This window comes from Myotis myotis, unplaced genomic scaffold (assembly GCF_014108235.1).
Source record: "Myotis myotis isolate mMyoMyo1 unplaced genomic scaffold, mMyoMyo1.p scaffold_m19_p_8, whole genome shotgun sequence".
NCBI lineage: Eukaryota > Metazoa > Chordata > Mammalia > Chiroptera > Vespertilionidae > Myotis > Myotis myotis.
This window is the reverse complement of record NW_023416390.1, coordinates 71,828,495-71,849,361: the sequence shown is the minus strand read 5'-3', so window position 1 is coordinate 71,849,361 and position 20,867 is coordinate 71,828,495. Positions and strand designations below refer to the sequence as shown.

Genomic DNA, 20,867 nt, shown 5'->3' with positions numbered 1-20,867 from the left:
TGCATGGATCAAACTATCTTTTATAAGTAGAGATAAGCCACATTTGTTATTGTGACAAATACGCAAGGCCCTTACACTTTAAAACACTTCAGTAGAACATAAAAAAATAATCATAAAATAAAACAATTCAGAGTAAGCCAAGAATCAATAATAGAAAAGTCCCTGATCTGTATAATGTTACAAGTCTGTTCGCTAACATTAAGAAAAGAAGAAGAAGGAAAAAAACCCTCATAGAGATGTGCAATTTAAATGTGCTTCTGGAATTAATGGAGCAGTGACTCTTCTCAGCTTTTAACGGATCATAATTAATCAGCCCCCAATCAATAATAACATCCTAACTATAGAACCACTGTACTCACCCATGATGGTTAGGGCTGTAGCTTTTGTTAATTCTTCTTTCATTGACTCTATTACTTCTAAATTACCACCATCTAGGTTGCATCTATTTATGGTTCCATTTCCGGAACTGATCCAATAAAGCTTGTTTTCCACATAGTCTATTGATAGACCTGTAATTAAATTATACATCTTAAACATAAGGGTAGCCACTTAAATTGCAATAAGTCACCTAGCACTACATTTGAGGGGGGGAAATATGTTGCAAACTCAGGTTCTTGTCTGAAAATATGAGGTCTAGCTAATGGAAAATATATGAGGGGTGGGGGGCAAAAGCAAGTTAATAATGTAATATATAATACAATAACTAATGAATACATAATACAAAGGTAAATTCTGTGTTTTTCATACTTACAACTGTAAACCTACTTTTTTATATATATATATATATATATATATATATATATATATACTGTTTAAACTTTCTGTGAAACATTATATTTTAACAGGAACTTAACCATTATCTCTGTTGATTTTCACAGCAATCTTGTGACACCGAATTCTACTTTACAGATAAGGAACATAATACAAAGAACAGTTAAAAAATGAGTCCCTAGATAGTAGGTAGTCATCCCCGAAATTTTAATAAAGGTACTATTTCCAAATTGAGTGCTTGGCCTCTTATTATACCAGTTGGCTTCATAAAGTTTTAAAGTGTAATACTCATTTATGACACTAATTTGACTTATATAATGTACAATCTCTCCTCTACTTTTAGTAAAATTTACCTTAGGCAGACATAAACTTAAATTGGAGGTTTCAACTTTTTTTCAAGTAAATTCAAAGGTGGAAGAATTTCAAGAATTAATCATTTCACTGATATATCAAATTGAATGGGGAACATTTAGGGGCTGCCTAGAAAGATAAACCATTCAACAAGTAAGTGAACTAAGCCAAAGTCACAATGTGTCAAATCTAGATTAACTTTATTATATAGGATGGACCGTTTTATATATTGCAGTGGTATTTATGGTTTTTAAAGTCTCAGTACATGTACATTTTGATTGCCAAGGGTTCTTAGTACACATCTACTTAATTATGTGCATGTTAAATAGGCTTGGGATCTACATTATAACAATAACTCTGTGGCTCCAATTTGGTCATCTGTGATCCAGAACAAGGTGTGGATCACAGGTATTGTATTCCTGAGTATATGTGGACATATATGTAACTCAGGCATACAATATGGTAAACTTTCTGAGGTCTCCCTCAGAGAATGGATTGAACAAACCACAAAAACTCTCCTCCTCATAAAAAATATCTATTTTTTTTAAAAGGAAGAAAGGGAGGGAGGAAAGAAAGGAGAAAAGTAGGGACAAAGGGAAAAGGGAAGGATGGAGGGAAGAAGGAAGGGAGGGAGGAAGAGAGCAAGGGAAGAAGGGAGAGAAAGAGGGAGGGAGGGGAGACAAATGAAGAGAATTACAAGTTCAAGTGCACTGAGAGAGGATTAAAACAGCACTAATTTCTCAACTACAGATAGTCCCAGGTCAGAGAGTGGAATTGGCTTATCAGACCAGTTTTAATCAAGTAGAAATAATTCAACAAGTCTATAAAATATACCAGAGATTTATTGACTTATTGGTATGTTTTGCTAATAGAAGTCTGGATGGTTCACCAGAAAATTCACAATGCCCCACATTAGATATTTCAAGGAAGACATTTTCATTTTTTTGTTTTTTATTGTATTTTTGATGACCATGGTAAGTGATTGCTTTTAATCACAATGGAAAAATAATCAAATCATGACTATCATAGTCACATTCTATGGTGTAACATTTTCAGGGCAACACTCTATTCACCATTCAATTTTTTATGAGAGAAAGTTGGTTACTCTGCAGGTATCTAAGTGCATCTTTTCTAGTATTAAAATGAATTTTTAGTGGTTTAAACCACTCAATTTCCAGAAGTGCTCTATTTTACTTTCTGCTTAGTTGACTATCTAGAGCACATAATTCCATCTCTAATCAGCAATGAAGATATCTTTACTATGAATTTATGATACAAAATATAACCCCAAACTTTCTATTGCTGAATTTTCAATAAGACTTGAATAAACAAATATATTCATGAAGAATTCCCTTTAGGAAGGTTATCTATCCTTTTGTGTACTTTAAATTTTATCTCTCAATCAAGCCAAATCATCAGAGAACAATATACATTTTTATATCGCTGTGTTTTTGTCCCTCTCTGAATCTCTTGCTGAATTGAGCTTTGGCATTATGCCCTTGGTTTAAATGAAGGATGCTATAAGAAGTAGCCATAAGAAAAATACTGTTATAATTCCCAGGATACAGTATCTGAAAACAGTACCTCACACAGTGACCTCTTTATACAAGGACCCATGGGAGAAATTTCTTTCAGGGCTCAGTGCCAGGAAAAGCTATATATGGAAAATATAAAATTGTAACTGGTCATATTTCTCTCTTTGCTTTGGCTGCAAAGAAACTGAAGAGTCCTATTGTGAGCCATATACAGCAATTGTAAAGAAACTGCATTTATACTACTAATTTTACTCCTGGCTTAAGTAGAATAACCTATTATTGTACTTAACCTTGGGTTTTAAAATCAGCATTATTCCTATCTTTCTTAGGGAATGTCTTTAAGTTTCCTCAACCCCTCTTTTGAAGGAGAGGGCATTTTTACTGACTGTGTCTAACTTCAAATTAGTCTGCAATGTCAGAACTTTCTCCTCCACCTAACACCCTGCCGTTTCTAGAGTCTGACTTGCACAATGTAAAGCAGTTTTCAGAGAGAGCAGGAAAGTTACACAATTTGGGTCAACATTCCCCAGAGTCTACTACTCAACACCTTTGTTTCTGAACTGTGAGTGCCTAGGGAAGGAGCTGTGTCAGTGATCTTTTACCTTCAGTGCCTAGCATGATGCCTAGAGCAAAGAAAAAATTATAAACATTGACTGGATAAATGAATTCTTTAAAAAATCCCAGTATTAAAATTACTAGAGGCCCAGTGCACTAGATCTGTGCACTCAGGGGGTGTCCCTCAGCCTGGCCTGTGCCCTCTCGCAGTCTGGATGTGGGGAGCAGGCCTAAGCCGTCAGTTGGACATCCTTAGCGTTGCCATGGAGGCGGGAGAGGCTCCTGCCACCATGCTGCACTCAAATGAGCTCCTGACTGAGTGGTGCTCCCCCTGTGGGAGCACAATGACCACCAGGGGCAGCTCCTGCTTTGAGTGTCTGTCCCCTTGTGGTCAGTACGTGTCATAGCGACTGCAAGTTCAGTCACTTTGCACATTAGCCTTTTATTACATAGGACTAGAGGCCCGGTGCACAAAAATTTGTGCACTTGGGCCGGGGGGGGGGGGGGAGCCCTCAGCCCGGCCTGTGCCCTCTCGCAGTCTGGGACACCTCAGGGGATGACCACCTGCTGGTTTAGGCCCTCTCCCCGGGGGATTGGGCCTAATATGGCAATCAGACATCCCTCTGGCAGCCCGGCAGCCCTCAAGGGATGTCCACTTGCCAGCGGGGAGCAGACCTAAACTGCAGTCGGACATCCTTAGTGCTGCTGAGGAGGCAGGAGAGGCTCCCACCACCACCGCTGTACTGGCAGCCATCAGCCTGGCTTGTGGCTAAGCAGAGCTCCTCCCATGTGAGAGCGCCCTGACCACCAGAGAGCAGCTCCTGCATTGAGCGTCTGCTCCCTGGTGGTCAGTGTGTGTCATAGTAACCAGTCATTCCCAGTCCTTCTGCTGTTAAGGTCAGTTTGCATATTACCCTTTTACTATATAGGATAGAGGCCTGGTGCATGGGTGGGGGCCAGCTGGTTTGCCCTGAAGGGTGTCCCGGATCATGGTAGGGGTCCCGCTTGGGTGCCTGGCAAGCCTGGATGAGGGGATGATGGCTGTTTGCAGCTGGTCACACTCCCTTCAGGGTAGGGGTCCCCACTGGGGTGCCTGGCCAGTCTGGGTGAGGGGCTGAGGGCCGTTTTTAGGCTGGCGGGTAACTGAAGTTCCCAACCTCTCCTTTTTTTCTTTTTTCTTTTTTAATTCTGGGATTTATTTACCTTCTATGGCTGTAACTGGAGCTGAGAGCCGGTTTTAGCTCTGAGGCTCGGCTCCAGCTCTAAGACCTCGGCTGCTGAAAGCAGGTATCTGGGTTTGTCTGCTTCCATAATTGAAACACTGTTTCAGCTCCAGCTCTGAGGCCCGGCTGGCTGAAGGCAGGTTTCTGGGGTTTGTTTAGCTTCTATAATTGCAACATTGTTTCTTAGAGTGCAGCTCAGAGGCCGGCAGCGGCAGGCGGGGAACCTTGGCTTCCTCCATTACTGGAGCAAGCAAGCCTCCTGTTCGCTTCAGCTGCCTGGCTGCCGACCGCCATCTGGTTGGCAGTTAATTTGCATATCGCCCTGATTAGCCAATGGGAAGCGTGTTGGAAGTACGGTTAATTACCATGTTTGTCTATTATTAGATAGGATAAGTTGTCTTCAAGAAGTTCTGCCTAGTGAAGTAAAATAATACTCACAATGTGTGTGTATATATATATATATATATATATATTATGTGTGTGTATATTTCATATACTCAGATGTACACACAATATTTTCTCAGTGATACAGATACACCAAAATTAAAACTTCTGTTCTGTGAAAGCCAGTAAAAGACAAGCTTCAGTCAGAAAAAAGTATTTATAATCTCCATATCCAACCAAATACTAGTATCAACAAAAGAATTCTCAAAACTCAGCAGTTAAAATAAAATTAGAAAATAGGCCAAAAAAAAAAATGAAGAGGCATTTCACAGAAATAAGATATACAGATGGCAAACAAGCACATGAAAAATATGTTCAATATCATAGAAAAATTAAAATGGCAATGATTTAAAAACTTACAAGACTGGCTAAAACAAAAGTAGTCATGAAATTATATGTCAGCGAGTATGCAAAGAAAAACTGGATCACTGATATAGATTGCTAGTAAGAATGTATAGACACTCTTGAAAAATGCTTGGTGTTTCTTATAAAATCAAGCATACTGCTCCCATAGGACACAAAAATTGCATTCTTAGGAATTTATTACAGAGAAATGAAAGCTTATATTTATACAAAAAGCTGTACTTGAATATGTATATCAGTTTTATTTGTATTAGTCAATAATTAGAAACATCCTAACTCCTTCAACAGGAGAAGGATTAAGTATACTATATGTACATACGATAGCATACTGCTCACTAATAAAGAAGAAAGAACTATTGATATATTGAACAATTTCAATGACTCTCCAAGGATATAAGCTGAGTAAAAAAAAATAATCCGAAAGGTTATGTGCTCTATGGTTCTATTTATATAACATTTTAAAATGATAACATTTTACAAATGGAAGACAGGTGGTATGTGGATGGTAAGTAGCATAGGAGTAGGTGTGGTCATAAAAGGGCAACATGACAGATTATTGTGGCATTAGAATTATACAATATCTTGACTGTGGTAGTAAATGTAGATATCTACACATGTGATAAAATTTATAGATATAAGTACAGAAACAAAAATGAGTACAAGTAAAACATAAAATATGAATAAGATTGTGGGATTGTATTAAGGTCAATATCTGGGTTGTAATCTGGCTGGTACAGCTCAGTGGTTGAGTGTTGACCCATGAACCAAGAGGTCCCTGGTTCAATTCCCAGTTAGGGTACATGTCTAGTTTGCAGGCTCAATCCCCAGCAAGGGGGGCAGTAGGTAGCCGATTGATGTCTCTCTCTTATCAATGCTTCTATCTCTCTATCCCTCTTCCTTCCTCTATAACAATAAAACATTAAAAAATAAAAAGATAATGTCTCTATATATACATATACGTATATGTCTGTATACTATACACACAGGTTTTAATATTGTACTATAGTTTTACATAATGTTTCAATTGGGGGAAATTAAATAAAGTACACATGAGACCTTCCTGTATTACTTTTTATAATTGTATGTGAATCTAAGTTTATCTCAATAAAAATTTCAATTAAAAAGGAAAGCATGCTGTTCAACAACTAGTGGAGTATGTACAGGACCAGAATATGCCACTCCAAAATATACCATTTTGGTTTAAGGATTATTCTGAGTCCAAGACATTTGAGAAATAGCAGGTGCACTATGTCCTTCCTCATTATTTGCCTAAAAGTAGACTTAATATCTTCATCACTAGTCTAAATTGTTCATCCTAGAGATGGCACTGAGAGGAATCTACATAACAAAGCTCACTTACAACCCTTATCTCCCATTAGTTTTCCTCAGTTTCACTACCCCTCTGTTTGTCTTCCACACTTTTCCTTTGTCTTGTCACTTCTGTACAAATGTGTTGCTTTTAGTTAAGATGCTATATAAGCCTGAGTTCTGACCACTTCTTTGAGTTACTACTCATCAAGGACCATTTCCCATGTGTATACATGCTACTTGTATTAAAAAAACACACATACCATTTTTCTTTTGTTAATCTGTCTTTTTGGCAGTCTAATTTCCACTATTCCAGTCAGAGAACATAGGAGGACAGAGAAAAAAGTATATTTTTCCACTTATACTGCCCAAATTTTAAATTGATCTAAATTCTTACTTGGAATCATATGTCTCAAATGAGTTTTAATAAGTCATTAATACCATATAGAGTTACAGAGATAAGTTAATTTACTTAGTTTCTTTTGCTTATCATATCAAGCTAAGATTTCATCATCTAATCCATTCTCTAGCACATATATTATTGTACCTGGGATAATTTATTATTTCAAGCTTGATGACTTGAAAAAATTATGTGCCTTATAAAAATAATATGCAAGGAAATGAAGGAAAGAACAAGACAAGTGACAGACTATTTCTTGAGAAGAGTTGTGTTCTAAAATATTATTTTAAAAGCTTTAATTCCAATCATATCTAATAAAAGAGAAACATGGTAATTAGCGTACGTCCGCTACCCTTCCCATTGGCTAATCAGCGAGATATGCAAATTAACTGCCAGCCAACATGGCGGCCGACAGCCAGGCAACTGGAAGCTAACATGAGGCTTGCTTGCTTCAGTGATGGAGGAAACCAACGTTCCCTGCCTGCCTTGCCGGCCTCTGAGCTTGCAGTTTGAAACATTGTTTCAAATATAGAAGCTAAACAAAACCCCAGAAACCTGCTTTTAGCCCACCGGGATCTCAGAGCTAGAGTTGATACAGTGTTTCTATTATAGAACCCAAACAAACCAGGTACCTGCTTTCAGCAGCAGAGACCTCAGAGCTGGAGCCAAAGCTAAAGCTGGCCCAGAATAAAAGAAAAAAAGGAGCAGTTGGGAGCTTCAGTTACCCGCCAGCCTGAAAACAGCCCTCAGCCCCTCACCCAGACGGGCCAGGCACCCCAGTGGGGACCCCCACCCTGATGCAGGACACCCTTCAGGGCAAAGCACCCGGCCCCACCCATGCACCAGGCCTCTATGCTATATAGTAAAAGGGTAATATGCCTCCCAGCCCCGGGATCAGCGGAGCCGCGAGGCCTCCCAGCACTGGGATCAGTGGAGCTGAGAGGCCTCCCGGCACCAGGATCAGTGTGACAGGGGGCAGCGCCCAAACCCCCTGATCACCCTGTGGCTCTGTGTGTGACAGGCTGTGGCGCCCCAACCCCCTGCCCCCCACGGGCCCTGCTCTGTGTGTGATGGGGTAGAGCCATAACCTCCCCATCGGCCCTGCCCTGAGTGTGAGAGTGGCGGCACCCCAAGCCCCTGATCGGCCCTGCTCTGTGGGTGATAGAGGGCGGTGCCCCAACCCCCTGATCTGCCCTGCTGTGTGTGACAGGGGGGAGCTCCCTAACCCCCTGATGGGCCCTGCTCTGTGCATGACAGGGTACGGAGCCCCAATCCCCCTGATGGGCCCTGCTCTGTGCATGACAGGGGGCAGCGCCCCAACCCCCTGATTGGCCCTGCTCTGTGCGTGACAGGGGGTGGTGCCCCAACCCCCCAATCGGCCCTACCCTGAGCGTGACTGAGGGAGGCATCGCAACCTCCCAATCCGCCCTGCTCTGTGCAAGACAGGGGGCGGCGCCCCAGCTCCCCAATTGGCCCTGCTCTGAGCCCAACCAGGGGCTGCACCTAGGGATTGGGCCTGCCCTCTGCCACCCGAGAGCAGGCCTAAGCCAACAGGGCGTTATCTCCCGAGGGGTCCCAGAGTGCGAGAGGGCACTGGCCAGGCTGAGGGATCCCCCCACCTCCCCGAGTGCACTAATTTTTGTGCACTGGGCCTCTAGTAGTTATATAATTTTCCAAACCTATATTCAATAGCTTGATAGGTAAAGTGGAACAAAGTATTCTTAAAAGCACTGGATCATGTAATTTTAATGTTTTTTAAATTATAGTTCCTGTCAATATAATGCAAAATATTTCCTTATGTTAGAGATTATTTCCTATCCATACAGAAATATTCAGTTTTCTAGATATATCACACTATTTTGTGCCTATTATGCTTATTTACCCTTCCTGCTAAGAATAAGGAAAACCCTTTTTCCTATCAGTTCTTTAAAAACTAAAGCATAATCCTGGCCAGTGTTGCTCAGTTGGTTGTAGCATTGTCCCATACACTAATGGTGGTGAGTTCAATTCATGGTCAGAGCACATACCCAGGTTGTGGGTTTGATACCCAGTTTGAGTACATATGGAAGGTAACTGATTGATGTTCCTCTCTTTCCCTCTATTTCTCTCCCTTCCCCTTTCTAAAATCAATAAAAATAAACAAATATATAAATATTTACATAAGTATATTTATCCTTCAAGATCTAGTTGAAATTTCAAAATACCACCAATTTGGTTACAACTCATCTCTATTTTCCTTCCCCACAAAGAATTACTTGTTTTCTCTATTTTCGTAGTACCTAATCACATTAACCTTATGGTGTCTGGAAGCCACTGCTTATGAACAACAATAAATGGTTTTGTTTTGCTTAACTCAACTAAAAATTTTATTAAATAGTTTGTAGTTATCTATGTCTTTTTTATTCACTAAACCATGACCTTCCAGGTTTTATTTTCAGGGTGTGTTACCTAGTATATACTTCATAACATTTTTTATATCTTTTTTTTACTTTAATCTTTAAAAAATGAGTAAATGAATGATCAGAGGAAACAGTATAATACATTTCAATTATTTGTGTATGTATGCATGTGTAACTTTAATATTGCTTTGTCAATTCTTCTAATGTTTTAAAAAACCTATTGTTAACATTTATTTTGAGGTGCACAGACATATATTGATTGTGCTTTACACATAATAAAAGTGACTGTGATGAATAATGAGTGTGTATAAATAACTGCATTATCAAGCAAAAAAAAAAAAATACCCAGGAATTTTTTTAAATGAGACTCCTTGAATTCTTTTGATGGGGTAAAAAGTGCTTATGAATGTTACCCATGGATAGGTTTCAAAATCTACATTATGTAGCATATGGGTTGATATGATTAAATAATAAAATGTGTTGTGCAGGTTTCAAGAAGGTGTACTTGAACGTTGAATAAACAACTTTTGGTTGAGATTGCATTAAAAGTAAAGGGAAAACATCAAGGAAATAAAATATAGTGTACGCAGGATTCTTAAGAATAAGCCGTGGAGGGCACTGTTGTTTGGCAGGCCAAGTTGCTTTATGAGGCTTAAAGGATAAAATTCATAATATGTAAACATTTTAAACATGGAAATGGCTTTAAGTAGTAAATTAAAATCCTCTGTTATGCAAACTGCTCTGAGCTCTTAATGTATCTAAGACAGAGCAATAAATCTTAATTGAGAATATTTAATTCAACAATGGATAACTGGAAGGTTGATTTGTATATAACAGAAACAAAGTTATTCAGCCCAAACTGCCTGGAGGCTGTAATTACTTAGTCTTCAGTGATACTCAAAAAATGCTATGCTGGGTGTTCTGATAAGATTATAATGCACTTCTATTTCAAGTGTATCACGTATATGGATTTAATAGCAAACAAGCAAGGGAAATCTAGTGAAATAGAATTTACTGGAAAGCCTGTATATCAGTGACATTGCTGTTTAAATCTAGCACTGAAAGATTCAGAAATAATTGTGTGTCATAATAATTGGCAGAGAGGTAAAACTGGTTCTTGCATATGCCTGGCTGTTTAGAAAAGCTGACTGCTGAGTCCTAATTGGGCACATATTTCTCAGAAGTACCCAAGCTCTGGATTTTCCCCCACCGTCCATGCTTGAAAGAGTACCAGTTTCATTGCCTGATCTTTGCTGATGTCAGGTACTTGCTATATGAAATGAGCCTCTATGGCAGCGGTTCTCAACCTGTGGGTCGCGACCCCTTTGGGGTTTGAGCAACCCTTTCACAGGGGTCGCCTAAGACCATCGGAAAACACATATATAATTACATATTGTTTTTGTGATTAATCACTCTGCTTTAATTATGTTCAATTTGTAACAATGAAAATACATCCTGCACATCAGATATTTACATTACGATTCATAACAGTAGCAAAATTATAGTTATGAAGTAGCAATGAAAATAATTTTATGGTTGGGGGTCACCACAACATGAGGAACTGTATTAAAGGGTCACGGCATTAGGAAGGTTGAGAACCACTGCTCTATGGGAGTAACATAATTGCTAAGATTTAATATGGTTTCAAATATAAGATAAACTGATATTTGAATTCTGACTCTACCACTCATCACCACAACTAACTTCTTTCAACAAAGCTCAGTTTCTGAATTCATAAACATTAAAGGAAGACTTTCCGAAATGATTACTGCAAGATGATTAATGCAAAGCATTTTGCTAGTGCTTGGCATATTCTAAGTGCTTAAAAAGTAGTCACTATAATTATGTTATTTTTGTTTCCAAAGTGATGATGGTTCTACAGTATCATATTTCCCAGGCTAAGTGCATGCAACACAAAGATACAGTTTCATGGTAAGAATGCAGTTCCATAAACGGTGGTAGATAATGATTGTTTTGAGTTGATACTTCCCAGCCTCAACAGAAAGACTTTTGTGTTTTCTCCTAACACACTGGGAAAAAATCATTTATAATCTGACAATCAATACGCATGAGGAGAAAATAAACTAAACAGCAACTCCTCCTCACCTAATAACCTAATTCTTTTTTTCACAGAAATGGCTCAGGGAATGCAGTGAGCAGGTTTAAGCCACACATTGCTCAGACAGACTCATCATGAAAATATAATCACACTAATTCCCTGTAGTGATAAACATCAGTGAACTTCAATGAGCAAATAACACAGTAATAAATATCTCCATGTATATATCAGTATTTCATGGGCATGATCACCATGTGTACCAATAAAAACAGGCTTGTATTTATTTTCTTCACACATTTATATACCCATTAACAGTACTAAAAAATTCCATTTTAGAAATAATCCCAGGAGAGTAGTTCTAAAAGCATCCGGTAAAGTGGGATGACAAAAACATGAATTCTTGAGAGTATTTCAAAGATTCTTCTATATCAAATGTTTCCTTCTGCGTCTTAACCTTGATATTACACTAAATAGCAGTTTAAATTTAAATATAAAATCAAGAAAAATATTTTGTTCACTAATTTGCATCACACCTCTAACCTATCCATAAAGAGAAGAAAAAAAATGATAGCAACAAATAATTTTAAAAAATAAGAAAAGCCAATAAACCAAGTATTCGGTATAAATTAATAAACAATATAATTTCTTTAATATAGTTCAAGAAAATGTTTCTATTTCAAAAGGAAAAAAATACTATAACTTACTAGTAAAACAATAGTTATGATGCAACATAGTTATAAATCAGTGCATCATCTTAACTGCCCCTCCCCCCTCCCCATATTACTCACAAATAAAGAATTTAAATATAGTGGATATTGCTAGGACTTTCCTGCTATAAACTTATTCACAGTAATATTTTTATAGTTAATTTACAGATAAGGGTTTTTCTAGCCTATAGGATAAATAAAAAATTATGACAGGGTCAGGGTGAAGAGGGGTTATTATAAAAATATTTTAGTTTTATCTTTATACCCTGTGCCAAAGGCATTGTCAATAAGATAACTTGAGCAATACTATTTTTGCCTATTCTTTCTTTGTATGAAAAATCTCTGAGTTGCTAATGAGAGGCCAATGGCCACAGGGTTAGAAGGGGAGGGTGAGAAACAATAAGAGGAATAAGTGGAAAAGCCAACTTAGAGACCAAATACTTCCAACCTTTCCTCCCTAGCTATGCATTTCTTCATAAACAACTAACTTTAAATAAGAATACTTTAATTTGTTTCCTACACATCAGATACACTGAATGGAATGCATCATGAATCTATACCCAGATCACCAAGTATGCACTTCTTGCACATAGTAATCCCAGTCAACTAAGATACTGAGAGACTCACCTTTCCCTGGAATGTGATTACTAAACCCACCTGTCCCTGGAATGGCGATGACTTACTGTAAATGTGATGTGGCCCCAACCCAGAAGGAACACCCTGTATGGACATATACATTCACTAACCAACCAGCTCTCACCAAGTACCCCAAGCCCTCATGCCTTCCACACTCTCCTTAAAAAGAGTTCTAACCACTGCACAGGCTGCTGCTCTCCCTTTGCAAGACAGCCCAGCTGGTCTTTCCTCTAATAAAGCCTGTGTCACCTGGTTTTTGGCCCCCGACTGATCTTTCAGATACAGGAATAAATCTTTGCTTTATTCAATTCTGTAACAGCTTCTTTCTAGGTAATAGGGAACAGTATTCACTCTATTCAACAAATATTTATTGAAGATCTACTTTATGTCCCACACTGAACTTTGAACTGAAAACACAATGGTAATAAAACAGATATGGTTCCTAACTTTGTAAGGTTTTCTTTCTAGTTGGCAAACATTCTACCAACACATGGAAAATTAAAATAAAGGTAAGAGCTAAAAATGTGAAAAATAAATGATGCTAAAAGTGTCTCTAAGATACTTCAGCTTAGTCAGGGAAAGTTTCTTTGAAGAAATAATACTTGAGTTGAAATCTGGTAGATAGGTGGCAAACTAAGAGGAGACAGGGGACTTTTCTGGGTGGAGGAATATACTGTGAGGGGAAAGAGATTAGCAAGTTGAAAGGAAATATACATATGGGTGAAATGAGTAAGTTTGAGTCATGATTCAATTCCTTTTAGATTATAAAGTCCCTGGGGAAAGGGTTTGTATCTCCCTATTCATCTCTTTTCCATTAGCCAGGATAATATAGGAACTCTTTTTTTTTTCTTTTCTTTCAAGATCCCACAAACATACAAACTCGCATATGGATCTTTACCACACATTCCTGCCTCTCTTTGTCATTATTATGCTAACACTGTAAGGGAGGCATTATGTAACAGTCATCTATGTGTCATGCACAGGGCTTACCATTACACGTTAACAGTAGTCACGTACCACATGGATTTGGATTTTATAAAGCAAAATTGATTATGGAGTTGTTTGTTTCTCTCTCTCTCTCTCTCTCTCTCTCTCTCTCTCTCTCTCTCTCTCTCTGTAATATTTATAGGTAAATACTTCTGCAACTATTCAAAACATTCTCAAGCATTGTTTCTTTCTCTCCTCTAGGTAAAAAATGATATTTTGTCACATTTTATATAATAATCTACAGCAAAGTTAACATGGTTCAAAACTTGTGATGTTAGTGTGCCAACATGGCTGGGCCACAATCCCCAGTTATTTGATTAAACACTAGTTTAGGTTTTGCAGTGAAAGTATTTGAAGATGTGATTATCACCTGCAATCAGATAACTTTAACGAAAGGGAATTGTTATCCTAAACAATCTTGGTGTGTCTAATTCAATAGTTAAAAGGCCTTAAGAACAGGACTGAGGTTTCTTTAGGGAAGAAGAAATTATGCCCCAGTGAACAGCTCAGCTCCTGCCTGAGAGTTTCCATCCTGCCCAAGGATTTCAAATTTGCCTAGCCAGCCCCCATAATCTCACACACTAAATCCTTAGGATACATCTCCTTTTATATACCTACTAGAGGCCTGGTGCACAAAAATTTGTGCACTCAGGGGGGTCCCTCAGCCTGGCCTGTGCCCTCTTGCAGTCTTCCTGGGTCACAGATAGAGGCCCGGATCCCACAGGCAGCATCTTGCGCTGCCTTCCCTGCCTCCCCGGGTCACGGATCAGAGGCCCAGACCCGCAGGCGGCTACTGGCGCTGCCTGCCCCACCTCCCCGGTCACAGATCGGAGACCAGGACCCTGCGGGCGGCGTCTCCTGCTGCCTACCCCACCTGCAGTATGCAAATTTAATGGCAATCTTTGTTGGGTTAATTTGCATACTCTTCTGATTGGCTGATGGGCAAAGCGAAGGTATGGTCAATTAGCATCTTTGTCTTTTATTATTGTAGATCAGGGGTCCTCAAACTTTTTAAACAGGGGGCCAGTTCACTGTCCCTCAGACCGTTGGAGGGCTGGACTATAGTTCAAAAAAAAACTATGAACAAATTCCTATGCACACTGCACATATCTTATTTTGAAGTAAAAAAACAAAACGGGAACAAATACAATATTTGTATTTGCATGTGGCCCATGGGCCATAGTTTGAGGACCCCTGCTGTAGATATTTATATCTATCTGTCATCTATCTACTTACCTATCTACACAAGCTATTGGTTTTATTTCTCTCATGAACTCTGCTGGATACACAACTGTGTCCTATTGTAGATAAGTTTTTAGAGTCAGCTGGTGAAAAATATATTAGTGTGCACATTTTTTTACAAAGAATATTTTTAATTCATTTTAAATAAGAAAAAATGATCCAAGAAATTTTATAGATGAGAGCTAAAACCATTCTCTATATTAACTTGGCTTTACTATTCTCAGAAACTCTTGTCCAGTAAGACAAGATTTGCAGATAATATTATTGTCCAATTTAGGAATTTCCTGACTAACCCAACAACTCTTCAGCAAACAAGCACCAAATGACACTTTTACCTTAAGATACTTTGAACCCACCTTCCCTCAAAATCTTCTTTCTGTATCCACCAACCAAAAATTATTATATTATAATCCTTAATCCTAACCAAGACCCCTATTGAAATATCTGTCTTAAACCAGAGTGCAAAATCTCAGTTACTATTTCATTGGCCCTTTCCCCTCTGAGACACTACTAAGATGATGATGAATTAATGCTCACTTTTATTGTGGTACACAAGAAATCTGACTTTGTCTACACCACAGGTTGTTTTAGTAATATTTTGAGAAGCCCAGATTTAACATAGAGGAGAGACGAAAATAAACACTCATGTATTCACTATATAGAACTGAACACTATTAATACTTTGTTTGTATTTCATTTGAATCTTTTATGAAATATAAAATACATTTTCTTTTTTAAAATATAAAAATTCCCTTTTGAATGTCATTATTGTTCCTTTCCAAAGACAACTGTTATTGTAAAATTAGTCTGCATAGTTGCAGTTTATTTTGTCCATATCTTTGTGAATATGTGCACCCAGGATCAATGTATATTAATGATGTGTGTTTCATTTTAAAGATATATAAATGGTATCATGCCATATCATTCTGCTAATTACTTTTTTCACTCAATGCTCTTGAAATCTATTTATGTCTTCATATATGTTTATATACACAAATATGTCTGTAGGTATATACGGTATTTCAGCACATAAATATGCTGCATTTATGTACTCCTTTTTCTTTTTTTTTAAACATTGTTTTATTAATTTCAGTGAGGAAGGGAGAGGGACAGAGGGATAGAAACATCAATAATGAGAGGTAATCATTGATTGCCTGCCTCCTGAATGCCCCACCCTGGGGATCAAGCCCTCAATCTGGGCATGTGCCCTGACCTGGCATGGAATCATGACTTCCTGGTTCATAGGTCAACACTCAACCACTGAGCCATGCTGGTTGGACTACTCATTTTTCTTTTGATGGTGATTTACACTTTTTCCATTTTCTTTATTATGAATGATTCATTGAACATCCTTGTATTTGTTTCAGCACACACACACACACAAGACTCATAAGGAAACAAAAGATACACACAGACTAAAAGTAAAGTGGTGGAAAAAGATGTAGCATGTAGACAGAAATGAGAAAAATGCTGGGGTAGCAATACTTATATCTGAAAAAAATAGAATTTAAAACAAAGGCTACAGTAAGAGACAAAGGACACTATATAATGATAAAGGGATCAATCTAATAAGAGGGTATAACCATTATAAACATTTTTGTACCCAAAATAGAAGCACCTAAGTATGTAAAGCAAATCTTGATGGACATAAAGGGAGTGGTTGATAGTAATAGAGTCAGAGTAAGGGATTTTAACCTCCAAGGACATCAATGGAGAGAACTTCCAGAAAGAAAATCAATAATAAAATGATGGCCTTAAATGACACACTAGATCAGGTGGGCTTAATTGTTATCTTCAGAGCATTTTACTCCAAAGCATCACAATATATATTCTTTTCAAGTGCTCATGAATATTTTCTGGGATAGGCCATATGTTAAGGCACAAATAAAACCTCATGAATTCAAGAAGATTGCAATCATGCCCTGGCCAATGTGGCTCAGTTGGTTGAGCACCATACCTTGCACCAACAAGTCACCAGTTCAATTCCCAGTCTGCCATATTCTCAGATTATGGGTTCAATCCCTCGTCAAAGTGTATATGGGAGGCAAACAACTGATGTTTCTCTCTCTCTCTCTCTCTCTCTCTCTCTCTCTCTCTCTCTCTCTCTCTCTCCCTGTCTCATCTCTCTCTTTAAAATAAATATATATATATATTTTTTAAAAATCTTGAAATCATATAGAATTTTCTCTGGCTATAATGATATGAAACTAGAAAGCAATCAATCATAAGAAGGAAACTGAAAAACACACAAAGATATGGCAGCTAAATAACATGCTACTAAACAATGAATGGTAATAATAAGATCAAGGAAGAAATTAAAAGATACTCTGAAACAAATGAAAATGAAAACACATAATCCAAAATCTATGGGACACAACAAATGTAGTCCTAACAGGGAAATTAATTCCCTCAAGAGACAGAAAAAAAATCTCATATAAACAATCTAACTTGATACATAAAGAAACTTGAAAAAACAACAACAAAGCCCAAAGTAAATAGAAGAAACAATAAAGATCAGAGCAGAAAAACAAACCACATAAAAACACACAACACAAAATAGAATCTAGAAATACAAGACAAAAGATCAATAAAAGCAAGTGCTATTCTTTGAAAAGATAAATACGAATGACAAACCTTTAACCAGACTAATCAAGAAAAAGAGGACCCAAATAAATAAAATCAGAATTGAAAGAGGGTAAGTAACAACTGATATCAACAAAATACAAAAGATTGTGAGAAAATATTTTGTATGACTTTATGCCAACAAGTTGGACAATACAGAAGAAATGGCTAATTCCTAGAAACATACAATGCTCTGAAATGGAATCAGGAGGAACCAGAGAATCTGCGTAGGCAGATTACAACTAGGGAAATTTAAGCAGTGACAAAAATAAAAAACAACAACCTCCAACAAACAAAATTCCTGGATCAGGTGGCTTCATAGGGGATTTTACCAAACATTCAGATAAAAAGGAACAATTATCTTCCTCAAACTATTCCAAAAAATTAAAGAGGAGAAAAGACTCCCAAGTTCATTTTATGAGGCCAGCATTATCCTAATTCTCAAACCAGAATAAATGACACTACAAAGAAAAAAAATTATAGGCCAATATCCATGATGAACATAGATGCTTAAATCCTCAACAGAATATTAGCAAACCGGATCCATCAATACATGAAAAAGATCAGAGATCATGATCAAGTAGGACTATTCTGGGGATACAAGGTTGGTGCAATATGTGCAAATCAATAAATGTGATATACCACATAAACAAAATGAAGAATAAAAACCACATGATCATATCTCTAGATGCAGAAAAATCATTTGATAAAACCCAACACCCATTTATGATAAAAACTCTCAGCAAAGTGGGAATAGAAGGAACATACCTCAAGGGGATAACGGCCATATATAACAAGCATGAGCAAACATCACACTCAATGCACAAAATCGAAAGCATTTCCCTTATGCCAACAAATTAGACAATAAGACAGGGATGTCTACTTTCACCACTCTTATTCATCATAGTACTGGAAGTCCTAGCCACATCAATCCGACAAGAAAAAAATAAAATAAAAAGCATCCAAGTTGGAAAGGAAAAATGAAAACTGTCATTATTTGCAGATGACATGATACTATATGTAGAGAATCCTAAAAGTTCCCACAATAAACTACTAGAACTGGTAAATTAATTCAGTAAAGTAGCAGGATACAAAATAAATATCTAGAAATCAGTTGCATTTTTATGCACCGATAATGAACTATCAGAAAGGGAAACAGTATTGAATTTTAAACTGTAAAATAAAACATGTATTCTTCTGCTAGATTTCTATGAATTCTATTCTATGATTATTCTTACTGAATTCATTTATACTCTTAATACTACAGACAATCAAATCATTCATATTCCAGTCTATTGGACCCAATATATCTTCCATTACTTCTGTTTAAGGTTCTACTATTAAAGGCCAGACATGCTCCTCATAACTTTTATTCATTCAATTCTCATGAGAACTTTATAAAATAGATATTTTTTTTCTTGACTTTACAGATGAGAAAAGCCAGCACCACGAGCAAAGAGTAATTTGCCCAAGGTCACTAAGTTTAATGAAATCTAAAATGATTTAGTTTCTGACACCCTTTAGGAGAAGGATAGTGTCAAATTCTTATCAACAGATCAAATACAGAAATCTGATACTAAAAAATCTGTTTATTCAATAAATTTCTAAGTCAAAAGACATACACAATTCTAATTAAGGTGTACTTTGTAATAAAGATTCTGTAGGGTTTTTTTCTGGTAAAATAGTGTATCTTGCACAAATTAAAATGAAAAATTGTGACTTTGGATTCATTTAAAAGTAATTTTCAAATCCTATCTAATAGTAGACAAACAAGGTAATTGACCATACCTTCGCTATGCCTCCCATTGGCTAATCAGCACGATATGCAAATTTACCACCAACAAAGATGGCAGCTAATTTGCATACTGCAGGCAGGGGGGACCAGTGCAAGCTGCAATCCGGGCCCCCGTGTGCCGCCTAAGCCCCGTCGCCAGCTGGGACCACCGTGAGTGGCCCTGGGCAGCGGGGCTTGGCAGAGCGAAAGAGCCACCTAAGCCCCGCGGGACGCTGTGTGCGGCCCTGGGCGGGCGGGGCTTGGCAGTGCGATCAGCCGAGGAGCCCTATTCTTGCAGGAATCCTCCTGCAATGGGCTTCTAGTATAATAATAACTGACATGGAGTAGACATCTAATATTTGTTATTAAAGGTCGAGTCTTCATCTATATATGCTTAAAATATCATTTGGCACGTAACACCTGAGGGACCAAGTATAAAGTGTAAGTAGCAACACTAATTTCTTTCTTGTAAACTTTTCTTATATAAGCTGTTAGTTTTTTTTCTTTAATTTATTTTGAGCAGAAAAATGGATATTGAGCATTAAAGAAGATAAGGTTTTCCCCATTAAAGAAACAAGCATGTAACCTAAAGCTACTACATTACAATATAAGGACTTTATTTGCACGTGCTATTTCCAGCATACTCATTTTTACATTTTAAATATTCTGAATAACTCCAGATAAGTGCTAACTGAATTGGTTTAGTTCAAAGTAAGTCATTTGTATGGCTCCCAATCTTTAGAGCCCTTGTTTCTTTTGTTCTATCATCTTCCACACAGAAATGTTAGAATTTCATTTTACCTTTAATTCCTAACACTACTTTGTATTTCAATTGTGTATCAAATTTTAGAACAGTCCAAGGAAAAGAGCTGTTAAAGTATCATTTTATATCAGATGTTTATATATGAAAAAATTACTTATTGCAAATATTGTTGATACTATACCTTTATTAAATCATCACTATTAAAAATAACCTACTTTAAGTAAGTGTACTTCTACATTTCTAACACTGAAAAAAAAGTTTAAAAACTTCATGGTGTATTGATTTTACTCCCAAACTAAAACTATACTATATCCAATTCAAAATTATTTTCTTTTGTATATTCCATCATTTTTCACATTTAACATAATATCAAAATCCAGTTTCATTTACAGATTTTTTAAAAGGTATTCTGAGATGACAAATAAGCAATACGATAATTCTTGCCTCTCAAAGAAATATTTGAAATTATGAGGGATGAGTGATTATAATTTGAAAAGAAAATGATGGTGTTTTAACAAATAATATACAATGGTTGGCAAAGGTAAAAAAACAAACTAAATGAACATAGCTGAGAGTGAATGAAAATAAAATAGCAACAACTTAACCTCAAATCATTCTAACTATTAATAATGGCACAATAATGATGGGGAAGTCTCAGTACAATATATTGGCACTGTAGCAACACAAACATTCACTGGTGAAAATAAGGTATTTATTACTTACATTAA

General features: G+C 37.2%; 1 protein-coding gene across 1 annotated transcript in view; it reads right to left on the bottom strand.

Moving 5' to 3' along the window:
* The window catches only part of LRP1B (LDL receptor related protein 1B), a 1,379,523-nt gene that overhangs the window by 530,938 nt on the left and 827,718 nt on the right, over positions 1–20,867 (bottom strand). The window contains exon 32 of the mRNA XM_036320679.1: positions 360–509. Within this exon, the coding sequence (XP_036176572.1) occupies positions 360–509 (150 nt within the window). The remainder of the gene's footprint in view (positions 1–359; positions 510–20,867) is intronic.